Source organism: Talaromyces amestolkiae (assembly GCF_001896365.1).
Source record: "Talaromyces amestolkiae strain CIB chromosome Unknown scaffold6.1, whole genome shotgun sequence".
Taxonomy (NCBI): Eukaryota; Fungi; Ascomycota; class Eurotiomycetes; order Eurotiales; family Trichocomaceae; genus Talaromyces; species Talaromyces amestolkiae.
Genome location: NW_024468042.1, coordinates 38,586 through 51,651, shown reverse-complemented (window position 1 = coordinate 51,651; position 13,066 = coordinate 38,586). Strand labels below are relative to the sequence as shown.

The 13,066-nt window shown below is 44.0% G+C and overlaps 3 protein-coding genes across 3 annotated transcripts; 2 read left to right on the top strand and 1 right to left on the bottom strand.

The window, feature by feature from the left end:
• Nucleotides 1-40: 40 nt before the first annotated feature.
• BHQ10_003627 (uncharacterized protein) lies at nt 41-3,008 on the bottom strand (the record flags this gene model as incomplete). The annotated part of the gene is made up of 4 exons (XM_040875904.1): nt 41-569; nt 643-656; nt 719-2,038; nt 2,115-3,008. The coding sequence occupies 4 exons, from the start codon at nt 3,006-3,008 to the stop codon at nt 41-43; spliced, it is 2,757 nt and encodes a 918-aa protein (XP_040732131.1).
• Nucleotides 3,009-3,966: 958 nt separating this feature from the next.
• BHQ10_003626 (uncharacterized protein) lies at nt 3,967-6,012 on the top strand (the record flags this gene model as incomplete). Its single annotated transcript, XM_040875903.1, has 1 exon — nt 3,967-6,012. One exon carries the CDS (start codon nt 3,967-3,969, stop codon nt 6,010-6,012), a length of 2,046 nt encoding a protein of 681 aa, XP_040732130.1.
• Nucleotides 6,013-10,735: 4,723 nt separating this feature from the next.
• On the top strand, nt 10,736-11,170 carry BHQ10_003625 (uncharacterized protein; the record flags this gene model as incomplete). The annotated part of the gene is made up of 1 exon (XM_040875902.1): nt 10,736-11,170. The coding sequence occupies one exon, from the start codon at nt 10,736-10,738 to the stop codon at nt 11,168-11,170; it is 435 nt and encodes a 144-aa protein (XP_040732129.1).
• Nucleotides 11,171-13,066: the final 1,896 nt, after the last annotated feature.

Here is a 13,066-nt window from a genome sequence, read left to right as displayed (position 1 = left end):
CTGCCTTAAGAGTGTGTTTTCGCACGGTTGCAAGACACATTCAAGCAAAGCTCAGTTCATCAAACACACCGGTGGCATTTGTGAATCCGCCATGCGATGAAACCAAAACTCCAGCGTCAGAAGGGTCCGATCTCGATGGCAGAGTCACTGAGTGAATTTCCGTCCAGTTCTGCCCGTCGGAGGAGTAGGAGCCGGTAAATTGCTTATCCGCGACGGCGAGTCGAACCCAGATCGGAGCTTTGAGGTTATCAATTGTCGATAAACTTTCAAGTTGGCCATCGTTATTCTCGTCCCATTGAAAACTAACCCCATAGTCACTAGTCAAGAACACTCCGGCATAGCCCGTGGTATTATCGCTATCATATCGTCCGGGCCTTGCTGCTAGGTTATTTCGGACCACTACGCCGGCTTTTGTCCAAGGATCCACCGCGTCTAAAGCAAGCACCTGTGCAGTCACGCTACCGTTCGTTCCGAGAGAGCTGGGTTTGTAAATAGCAGCCCAATCGTCATAGGGTGCAAAGACGTCGCGGCCACCCGTCCGAATCCCGAGCACCGTCTTATTGCCAGAACTGCACACTTGTCCGGACGTGACAAAAGGCCAAGTGGAACTCGCAGTTAGATCAGATAGTATTCGTTGCATACCAGATATTGTTCCACTGTGAGTAATAGTGTTAGATACCCCAATGCGAGGATTCTGGTATGTCACATTGATATGTACCATTGGCGGCGTGACACACAGTGAATCATGTTTGGTTGAGAGAGTCCAGTTTGCGGAAGAAATACCATTGGCAGGAACACTAAGTAGAATGGGACCGGGAGGAGTAAGTTTGTAATTGACATCGTCGCTCAGGCTTGACTGGAAGACTACGTTGGTGAAGTCGAAATCGTCAAAATTGGAGATATCTGCCACGACAATAAACTCGCCCGGCTGTGAACCATTCAGGAAGTTTAGGGCGAGATACGAATCTGAAATACTTGGATTGGACACCGGGCGAGAGCCACGACCGCCAGGTGGGACGCCAGCACGATAGGCCGCTCTGTGGGCAGCTTCACTTGTCAGATCCAGGCTCGGGACATTCAGATTGTTAATAAATGTGTCATTGAAACCGCCGGTACCGTTAGGGAAGTTGACCATGTCTCCATGGTTGTGGCCGAAGTTGCTGATAAGCGTATTGTTTGCAGTGTGGACGCCACAGGTAGCACAGCCCTCGTTGGGTGCAAACCACGAACCATTCGAGAGGTAATTGTTCTGGGTAGCTATAAGGGAATTAGATCCTTCATCGGTATACAAGCCGTACCAGTTAGAATCATAGGCATAATTCTCGGAAATATGTGTATCGGGACTCTTGGACAAGGTATAGATAGCGCCTAGATCTGTGTGAGACAGACCATACAAGTGTATCAAGTTACCCTCGATTACATTGTTCATAGACGTAGTTGGCGTGTTGTACAAAGGTTGGTAGTTATAGAGTCCTCGCGTGATATACGTCTGACTGCCACCGGCGTCGTTAGCGCCCCAGCCATAACCATGGCAGATGCCTGAGTACGGCACGCTGGAGACGTCGTTGTGGCTTATTTCGGAATACTGAACGTAGGTTGCGAGTATCGAGACTGTGGAGCTGAATAATGACGAGACATTGTAAAATATATTGCCGGTCAGATAGATGTTAGCATTGATCATGCGAGGATCGCTGGGGTGATGAGCATCGGCTTTGATACCACCAGCAGTGATAGAGTTTGCCATAACCTGTGTGAAATAACCATCTGCTACAGTAACGTCTTTGACCCCGAGACCAACCCCCGTCAGATGCGCATTCTCATCGTTACCAATTCCGATGCCACCAGCGCCAAGCTCGGTATAGCTACCACCGGTAAAGGATATACGCTCGGCAGCACTGACCTGAATGGCACTGGGAATCTGCCACCATCTTGGTCTTGATGCCTCAAATTGAGGGTAGGTAACATTCTCTCCGATATACCCCCCCGTCTGCTGGTCGACATAGCCGTATTGGCCTGGCCTGAGCCACGTTGTATGCTTCTACAGCCGTGAGCTATTAGTTCTCCTTCTTCTTGGTTTTCTGCCATTGGACTTGGGAATGTAGGTTTCAGCTTACAAAATTGAGGCCCACAAATGATATGTCATGAGCAGGTGAATCATAAGTTCCCCCAACAACAAAGAGGGCCTCCAGCCGGCCGAGAAAGGTTTCCGCGGTATCCATGGGCTCATTGGCCAGGGGAACATAGTATACGATGCCGGCGTCACTGTCTAGATAGTGCTCACCACCTTGACTCAACAAAGATAGCGCGTTTTGCACATACACTCCAAAGTCGGCATTTGGTTGAGGGATAGTATCATAGCCAATGATATTATTCGCCCATGAGTTTTGCTTCATGATAAGCGAACGATTTCCTACTCTCTCGATGGGCGCGTATCGGTCGGTGAATGAGTTGATGGCGCGTATCTCGGAATTTTCAATACCAGGCGTGGTCATGAGCCAGTCGTACTGGGACGAATTCCAGGTGATCGAGGTGTTAGTAAATTGGAAATCTGCACGGGAAACCTTTCGGCGGGCATAATTTGCAGCCCAGCCGTTGACAAATAGATTTCGAGAAAGCAAACCCTTGGGAACATTGGCAGAGTAGAGGTTACTGCTACCATTCACTAATTTCCAGTCGGTAACTTGGACACCTCCAGAGACGGTAGCATTTTTTCCAGTTGCCTGCCAGATCACAGTGTGACCGTTCTGGCCAGAATCCGCGCTTGTAAAATTCATACGATCATCCAAGATATACAAGCCGTCAGCGATATGTACTGTGATATTCTCACTCATCTGACCAGCGACTTTCCGAACTGCAGCTTGGGCATCAACTAGATTGGAGAAGGGCCTGTGTGGCGACCTCCCATCACCTGATGGATTAGACGACGAAGCGACATAGAAATCCAAGGCATGGCTGCCGATGCTGAACGTCGCGCAAGCCAAAGCCACCACTAGCTTAAAGCGTACCATAGTAGCGGCCAAGAATAAACTCTGAAGACAATTCCTGAACGGTCTAGACGTCTCAAGAAAGAGCCTTGGAAGTGACTTGGTAGCAGATAGCTGCCCACTTTATAACGACTGGGTGGTAACCGGGAACATGAAGAATTGCCAACGCCTAGAAGTTATGGTGACAGCAACCCCACGCTGACGCGACTGTGCCTATAAAATCTCCGCTGTTTCTTCGGCGAACTTTAGGTTACGCAGGTACCTAGTCGGGTATGTAGCTCTCAATCCTTTCCGCTGCTATATTCCTTACGAACTTTGATTATATCTAGAGTTGGACAATGGTGCATAGCATTCGTCGTAGCTCCATCGACGCCCCCCGGACTTTCGTGGCTTTCGTGGAGAGATCGTTCGAATAGCATGCGGGGTGAGCCGATGAGCTGAAAAAGTCGATTTTCAATGTTGGCAGGATCGTCAAGAGCTTCATTCAGGCTAAAGGCAGCGGCTGAACCATCGAGCGTTCGCGGCAAGACGCCGGCAGGACTGACGCGTATTCCCCAATTGTCAATAATCTCCGAGGGAAATTCCAGTATCGGTAGTTCGTCGGCTGCAGCTGCATCACTGGCGGAGATTTCCGTACGGAGATTTAAGTGCTTTGATTAATATCCTATTATCCTAGCGTCCGTGGCGTTGACCAAGTCTTGCTTAGCTAGAAACTTAGGAGGCGTGTTGAATACTAAGAAGAAACCTAATTGCGCAAGAATTAGTAGTACAAACGATGAACAATTAGTCATAGCAATCACACCGTCTGTTGCATGACCGCCCATCTGAACAAGCGAAAGTAAAAGTGCTGGCATGGCATATAGCTAGGCACACATATGAAGGGGTATAAAAAAGGAGCGCAATTTTTCTCCTAGCCACATAAATCATACTTCTCGCGTTTAACTCATTTTTCTGATCTTCTAGGTAGCTAGTGTCATCGACCATGTTCAGCAAGCAAGACCAGCGACTAGTCTACACCTATGATGCGGAGCAATTATGGGTTGAGCCATGGGGTCCGGACGCGCTGCGTGTTCGAGCGACGAAGCAAGCAGAGATGCCGGTAGACAATTGGGCTTTGCAAATAGAAGTCGAGCCGCAATCCGCAGCGACGATTACGATCGATGAAAAGCAAGCGACGATCGTCAATGGTGTGATCAGAGCAATGATCAGTGCTGCCGGCAAGCTTACAATATACAACAATATCACAAACAAGTTGCTTCTAGAGGAATATGCTCGCAATCGCAATGACCTCCTGGACCCCAAATGCAGCTCTTTGGCCATTGAGGCTCGAGAATTTGCACCCATCCTTGGTGGAGACTACAAACTCACCCAGCGATTTGAGTCTTTGGATCGCAACGAGAAGATCTTCGGCATGGGTCAGTATCAACAGCCAAACCTGGATTTGAAAGGCCTGGATCTTGAGCTTGCACATCGCAACTCGCAATCCAGTGTGCCTTTTGCAATCTCCTCGCGCGGATACGGGTTTTTATGGAACAACCCGGCTGTTGGCCGGGCGACTTTTGGGAAGCATGTCATGAGCTTCGAAGCCTATTATACAAAAGCGCTAGACTACTGGGTGGTCGCATCAGACTCCGGGCCTGCTGCTATCGTTGAGGCTTATGCATCTGTGACCGGAAAAGTGCCGATGATGCCTGAACACGGTTTAGGATTTTGGCAATGCAAACTGCGGTATCAAACGCAAGAAGAACTCCTAGAAGTTGCAAGGGAATACCGCCGTCGGGATTTACCAATTGATCTAATTGTCATAGACTTCTTCCACTGGCCATTGCAAGGGGAATGGAAGTTTGACCCCACGTACTGGCCTGACCCAGGTGAGTGCCCTGCTCTTGAGAGAGTTCTTTTTATATCTCAGGTCCTGACGTTTATGAAAGATGCAATGATACGCGAGCTTAAGGATCTTAAGATTGAACTGATGGTGTCCATCTGGCCGACAGTTGACAAGCGTAGCGAGAACTATGAAGATATGGTAGCCAAAGGTCTGTTAGTTCGCACAGATCGGGGCATTCGTACGACCATGAACTTGGAAGGAGAGACTGTTCATTACGATGCAACAAATCCGCGAGCGCGGGATTATGTCTGGAACAAGTCCAAAAGAAATTATTATGATAAGGGAATCCGTGTCTTCTGGTTGGACGAGGCCGAGCCCGAGTATAACGTGTATGATTTTGACAATTATCGCTATCATCTCGGTCCTAATGTTGCAATCGGCAATATATATCCGCTATGCTATGCGCAGACGTTTTATGATGGTATGACCGCCGCTGGGCAGAATAACGTGGTCAACTTACTTCGCTGTGCATGGGCTGGTTCCCAACGCTATGGTGCACTAGTATGGAGTGGTGATATTGCGTCGTCCTGGATTTCATATCGAAACCAACTCGTGGCAGGATTAAATATGGGGCTGGCAGGGATCCCCTGGTGGACAACAGACATCGGCGGTTTTCATGGAGGTGATCCTAATGATGAGAGGTTCCGGGAGCTTTTTGTCCGCTGGTTTCAATGGGGCACGTTCTGCCCCGTCATGCGTCTCCATGGTGACCGTGAGCCCCGGCAGCCTCAAGTTGGCAACACTGGTGGTGCAACTTTATGTTCCGGTGCGGCAAATGAGGTCTGGTCATACGGCGATACCGTGTATAAGATCTGTGTGAAGTATATGCGCATTCGCGAAAAGCTCCGCGACTACACGCGCTCGCTCATGAAAGCGGCGCATGAGGAAGGAACACCAATCATACGCCCATGTTTCTATGATTTCCCACAGGATGCTACTTCGTGGGAACTTGAAGATCAGTATATGTATGGGCCAAAATATCTTGTGGCTCCAGTCTTGAACCCAGGTCAAGAAACCCGGACGATTTATTTGCCTCCGGGGACCTGGACCTTATTTGAGAACGGTGAGACGTTTGAAGGTGGAAGAAATGTAGAGGTTAGTTGCAACCTAGACACTATTCCGGTGTTGGTGCGGGAATAGAGGGTGTATGCACGGAATGGTTGAAGCAGCTTTTCTATCAAAGCCCGAAGAAGTCGGTGCCAATATTCCAGCTTAGACTGTCTACTATTTGTCATGGACTTCAAATCCTTACGCGATATGCTTGATTTTTCCTCGAAATGTCAAATGTGTGGTGGGATCACTGCAATTTGTCTTTTCTATCGTAATACCTTCCCTTCCTATCATTGTACACAAGCTGTCTGTAGGGAGACCTCTCTCAGCTTCCCGCTAACACGTATCTAAAATTTTCAGTGATAGAACCGCCATTTATTTTTGCTAATAAATGTTAGCGTATTACTAGGCTTGCCTCGGATCTTAGACAATTGATTGAGATTATTCTGCTGCAGCCACTAAATCTAAAATGGTTTTACTCGATCTATTGTCACGAAACCAACTTACATGACACTAGCAGAATCTAGCACTATTTGGGAAAGACGTTTGATTATGTTACTGAACCAACATGCACGATGCTAGGCAGAATCTAATAATATTGGGGGAAAGCGTTTGGTTAGAGCAGCAAACACCATGGCTAGTCATTTCCACGGCTAGGCACGAGGGTGGTAAGCTAGGGATATGGGTTTATGATTGATATAAGCACAGAATACATAACCATATACACTATAGAATATGGAAGGATTATATATAACAGGAAAAATAACTATTAGTGTCGGAACGTCGATATCAACCCCGGATATCTGACCCCGGCATCTAGCAACTACGCACCTACCGTACGTGCTCTGGTGAATGGTTATTCCTTACCGAAGCACGTACGCGTTGTTTATATATCGCCGAACCCCCCGCACCCCCTTTTGTAGCAATTAAACATAAATTAGAAATTAAATATTGACCCTTTTATGCCTCACTTTATAGGCTTGTTGGACTAGCCTATTCCCAATCCAATTGAGCTGATCTTGGACCGGACGAACCGACACTAATTAATAATAAATAAGCACTAAATTTATAAAATTATAATATTATACTGGTCTATAAATGGTAGCTATTAAAACTAGCTAAAAGAATACAGTGTAATACTATACTCAATCAGGACTAGTAGTTCAATCGATAAGTCAGTAGATAATGACTAAGCTAATATAACTAAAGATAAGATAATAACTGCGACGATATATCAGAAAAGTTGTCTATAGTCTCTATGAGAAGTTTTAGCAGGGTCTCTAGCAGCTGTACTAACTGCTCAGTCGACCCATGGGGCGTAAATCAATCCACTTTATGCCCGAAGACGATCAGTTATTAAACCTTTTCTTGGAAATCACCCTCTCATTGTAGCTGCTAGAACAACCTCTCCGGAGACCGAAATCCAAGACTCTGAAGCTGTGCATTATTTTGGCGCCGCCATATTTATATCATTGAGGTTGACAAAAGGCAATTGAGTCCCAAGAGTGGTGTACAGTCCATGTACTACAGTGTCAAAAATGTGCATATTACTATATTATATTCTATCATACAAAGAGTATTCAAAGTAGTGTAATCAGTGTAATCATCTGGGCGCAAGAAAGAACTAGGTACAGTACAGTACAGTACAGTAATGGTGAGTTTTCTGACACTCAATAAGGAAGTGCGCGTCGAATTAAAGCTCTTTCAGGTCATATTGCATAAAAATGATTACAAACAACGGCTGCCTCGGTGACAGGTGTACATAGCAGGGGATCAGTGGTTGAATATGGTTGTAAAACCATGCCTAGCTCACCAAATCATTGCGTAATTGCCAATTATCTGATTGTCACGTCAGTCATGACTTGCATCGTGGATGATCCTAGATCTTACATACCTCTATTATACTGTAATGTAATACCTACGTGTCGGAAATGGTCTTCTCTACATTAGAACATAACTGTTTGATCCTCTCTGAGCGACGAAAGGATCTAGCACCGATCTTGGTACTGGAGTGTCACGAAAATAAACGATCTTCATCCATTCTACGCATCCATACTGCTAGAACAAAGTATATGTCACATAACGTCATCTTAATCGCCAATACACCTTTATAGCTCCTTGTCCATAAATATTCGTGATGTGCCTTTGGGTAAACAAGGAATCTCACCAAAGGCTTTGTATCCATGTTTAATGTAAAATCCAGGCGCCTGAAATGAAATTGTATATAATACTGCGCGAACACATCCTCGACGTCTAGCTTCCTTCTCTGCTTCTTCTAGCAACTTGCTACCGACGCCAGTCTTTCGAAGAGATTGGGGAATGAAAAGGAGGTTGATAAAGAATAATCCCAGTGATGTCCGTCCAATTAGACCGCCCTTGACTTCTTTCGTAGTCGGGTCCGTAATTAGAACATCAAGGGTCTTGTTGTCAGGCTGACAGGTAATCGAATTATTAAACTCATCGAGTTGTCGGGAAATAAAATCGTGCGCCTGAGGTTGTTCGACGTCTGATAAGATAATTTTGAATTCCGGAGCGCATTCTTTCGGGTCACTGTACTCCATAATGTGATAAAAAAAGACGTGAGCTATACATGAAAGGGTGAATAATATCGTGAATAGGGACATCTTCCAGACGAAAAGGTGAGAAGCTTGACCCGCTATGAGTCATCGGCGGCTACCCCACCCAGAACTATTACTATTAACTTAGAGTTTCTTGTTAGATGGCTGCCTGGTTTTAGCGGGTCTTTCACTGCCATTGTCCAAATACCCTAAGTTACCAATCTTCTCCAGCCTAAATGATATGTCCAAAGCTTCGATCAAGGGGTTAAGATAATCATGTCATATCCATTTCTTGCTGTGGACACGCAGGCCAATTACGCCTGTTATCTTGACATTATACCCCGTATTCAGCACAATGTCTCTTGGTTCTGTTCTCGTTCGGGTAAGCGCTCTGACAACAAATAAAAAGAACAAGTTCCTGACTCTAAACAGAGGAACGAGCTATATCAGGTCCTTCATGGCCCTCATCCTTCTCGAGGCTAGCTACAAGGTCGTCATTACTAATTACATGTACAACTCGTCTGCTGAGGTCATCAACCGCATTGAATTGATTTGCGGCAAGAGGCCCGAGTTCGTCTAGAGTAATATCATTAACCTAACCACTTTTAACAAGATGTTTTCAATCTATCCTAATATTAACATCATTATTCACTTTACTGCTCTCAAGCTACGTATATATACTTCTAACTATTTTATTATTTTCTTAACTAATAGACTATGTAGATAAAGACTATCAGTGAGTCTAGTGAAAAACTACTTAACTACTACCTTGTTAATCTCTATAGCACAATCAACCTACTCCACTCTATGCAAAAATATAATATTTATAATATTATCTTCTGCAGCTCTATCACTATCTATAGCGATACTATCTATTTCTCTAACATAATCCTAATTCTCAAAGAGTGCCTCTTAGATCCTACTAACTTTATAGAAATACCAAGTTTGCCGTCAAGACTGCTATCACAGACTTTATCAATGCTTAGTAAAATAATCTCACCAAAGCTGGTAAGACCGATAAGGCTGAGAAGTGGAATACTGCTTTATTATGTTATTTCAACCTAGTTAGTGCTCATTCTAGTGGTATTATGGGTAATAATTCTTAGGGTGTTTCTTACAACTTGCTCCTTCTTTTGGCACAGATTACTACAGGAAAGCGCGAGAAGCTTCTTGTTTTCGGCGATGGTACGCGCTTTTCAATTTCCTCAGCAAATGCGTCCATTCTATCTATGTTTGATGCTTACCACTAGTTTGGAGGCTTCTGATTAGCTTTTCAGATCGCCTACTAATTACAGGGTAGGTGATTTAAGATATTCCGCCGAAGCAATCTGTACTTATGTTCGTTATTCAAGAGGGATTCACACAAAAGGTAGCTGTGCATATCGTTCAATTACTGGAAACTTGAGGACAGAGTGGGGCTCAACCATTGAAAAGGTAAAGAGACTGAAATGATCAGTCTTAAATATTAATAAGAGAGTCCTTGCAGCTGAGACAGACGCTCCTCCACATGGAAGAATGTCTTATTCTAATTTCTTGGCTTACGAAATCGGTTGGTACCTACCAAAACTTGATAACGGGCTACAACTGAGACTTGAAGTTGATCTATATACCGGGCAATATACTCTATTAAGTGTCTTTAAAATTACTATAAATCACAACATAGCTTCATAATGAAATAACAACTGGCGTGCTAGAAACACAGAATTTTATTCTACCTAAAACTCCCTCCCCACAATAACAAAATAAGAAAGATTTTTAGTGCCCCTTTGCCGCTTGTTGATCACTGCGCATCTCCCGTGGAGATGTCTCATATGTCCACCACAGCGTATACCCGTCAACTCCCCGCAGTGGAAAACGTGACCCACGAAGAGATATGATTGCAGCCGCAGTCGTGTTGTCTCACTTGAAATTGCGCGACTATGTAACTGAAACATTATTACTATGCAGAGCAGCCACTTGGCTGCGCTGTTTTTTTCTCACTTTCTGGATCACAAGGCTGTGCCAAGACTGCCTACACAATATGAGCAATATTGGAGATAAAGGGGATAAGTCTTCTTTGTTATAAAATGGTATATTATTGATGTCATGGTGGTCCGCATCGGATATATAAAGTGACTGTCTTCCTGGCATCCAACATATTTTTAATTCATCAAAAACGTTAAAATATCATAAGTTCTTACTCCCATATTTCAGAAACCATCGTCCGCCAACCCACCATTACTCTTTCCTATAATCTCTCTCTCATAATCGCAAACATGAAGATCTCTCAAGTTCTCTTAGCCGCTTTTCTTTCCTCGGCAGCTTCTGCTGCGCCTGCAGCTGCCAGCAAATCGATGATGGCCGAAGACACTCAATGGACTATCACCCAGATGGTCCGCAACTGCAACAGTGAGGATACCCAGTGCACCTGGAACTTCGGCATCGATGCCAATGGCTCCAACACTGGTTGCACTCTTGTAGTCAATGGTAACCCCGCCTCGCAAGGCAACGGCGGCCCTGTCACATGCGGAAACTACACTGTGACATCGGGCTGGAGCGGCCAGTTTGGTGCCGGCAACGGCTTCACCACTCTCTCTGTTGTCGACCAGAATACTCGACAGATTATTTGGCCTGCCTACACCGACAACCAGCTTGCGAGCGGACAGCCGGTCTCTCCCGATCAGAGCTACACTCCTTCCAATCTTCCTTAGTTCTCTGGACAGTCTGCGACGAGCAAATCATTATTCATCCGCCTATTCTGCATCACCTATTCAATTTCCTTTTTCTCTCTGAGAACAATCTTCTCTTCCCTTGTTTTGCCATTCTACAGATTTGGTGTATTTCGAGGACGATATCTATTGTATCCAATTGTTAATATTTCGAATGTTACATGATATATAGGGTCTTACTACGTCATAAATTTATATGTTCTTTACAACGCGGTGTGATTATGTAAAGATTCCCCATCACTTGTAAGCAATTATATGCAATGAATAATTATGTGATGCATTTCATAGGCACTGCTTAGAATTAACGCTAGGAAAGCCATTTTTACAGGGTGAGCTGAAACAATATTTCCGAATTGCGCAGGGCTGTTCGGCGAATGTGGTTTCTACCAGGCTTTCATACCAACGGGTAAAGCCAATTTATGTGCCTAACACCTAACACCTATTCTAAATAGCGGTTATATAACCGCCATTTATTTTTACTAACAAATGTTAGCGTCGTGCTAGGCAATCTAGATAACCACTATTTATTTATTGATGGTTATCCTCCTGCTATACTAAACTATAGGATTACTGCTTAAATTTAGACTAGATATAATACTCACCCTAGATAATCCATTATCTAACTCTAGATCGATTTAAGTGACTAATTCGTCTATAATAGGTAATTAAAAATCATTAAAAATCATTAGGGGTTTGTCGTAAACCGATGATTCGTAATCGTCTAGATCAGAGTAAACTCGTCACTTAACGGCGGTTAGGTGGTATTCTGTTTAAGAAAGGGCAGTAGGCCTAAGTAATAATAAGATAGCTTTAGTTAACTAGATCTATGAGTAATGGTATACTTAAGATTAAATAGTTAATTTAAGACAGTAAGTAAAACTAACTAGGTGAATAAATAAGAGTCTTTATATATAAAAGAGATTCCTAATAGAGGGCATTATATATTGTACCTGGGGTACGATATGTTGGTCCTTAGATATAATTAGGTTATTCCTGGGGTATGATTCCTCGTTCTTAGGGCACTGTGTGTCACGTACCTGGATCCACCTTAGTTAAACAGCGTTGTGTCGAGGTACGCTAGGCTTTGTTGAACCACACAAAGGTTCAAGGGTCATCATCGATAAGATAGGCTAAGTAAATAGAATAATAATAGTCGATCAGTACTAGAAGTCTTAATGTAACCAAAGTAGAAGAGATCCCCCATACAGCCTAGTACCTGTCCGAGTATAAATACCTTACTAACTCACTATTATATTCGAGTAACTTATATTAAAAAGCTATAAAAAATAACTAAATACATAGTAAATAAATATATTTATATAGATTATATTCCTACACTTTTCTCTATACTTAGATGTAGATACTAGTATATATCTAATAATTATTTCTTCTACTTATATATAATCATCCTATATTTCTTTATCCTTTTAAATATATGTAATCATGTGTTTTCTGCTTATATTACCTATAAGCCCATATCCTTAGCTAACCACCCGCGTACCTAGTTATAAAAATAACTAGACGTGGTGTTAGCTGCTTTAATAAGTGCCTTCCCTTAATAGTACTAGATTCTGCCTAGTATCATGCAAGTTGGTTTCGTAACACGACTAACCATTGAACCTTTATGTGGTTTGGTAAACCTAGCGTACCTCGACACAACACTGTTTAACTAAGGTGGATCCAGGTTCGTGACAATCCGCAACGTAAACTCCGATCTGGTCTAGCGTTCCTGTCACAGACCTGGATCCACCTTAGTTAAACAGGTTGAACCACACACAGGTTCGTTGGTCGAAAAGGTGACTGGTTAATGAGCCAAAGGGTGAATCGTATACGTAACTAAGATGGAAGAGACCCCTCGTACAGCCTGGTGCCCGTACG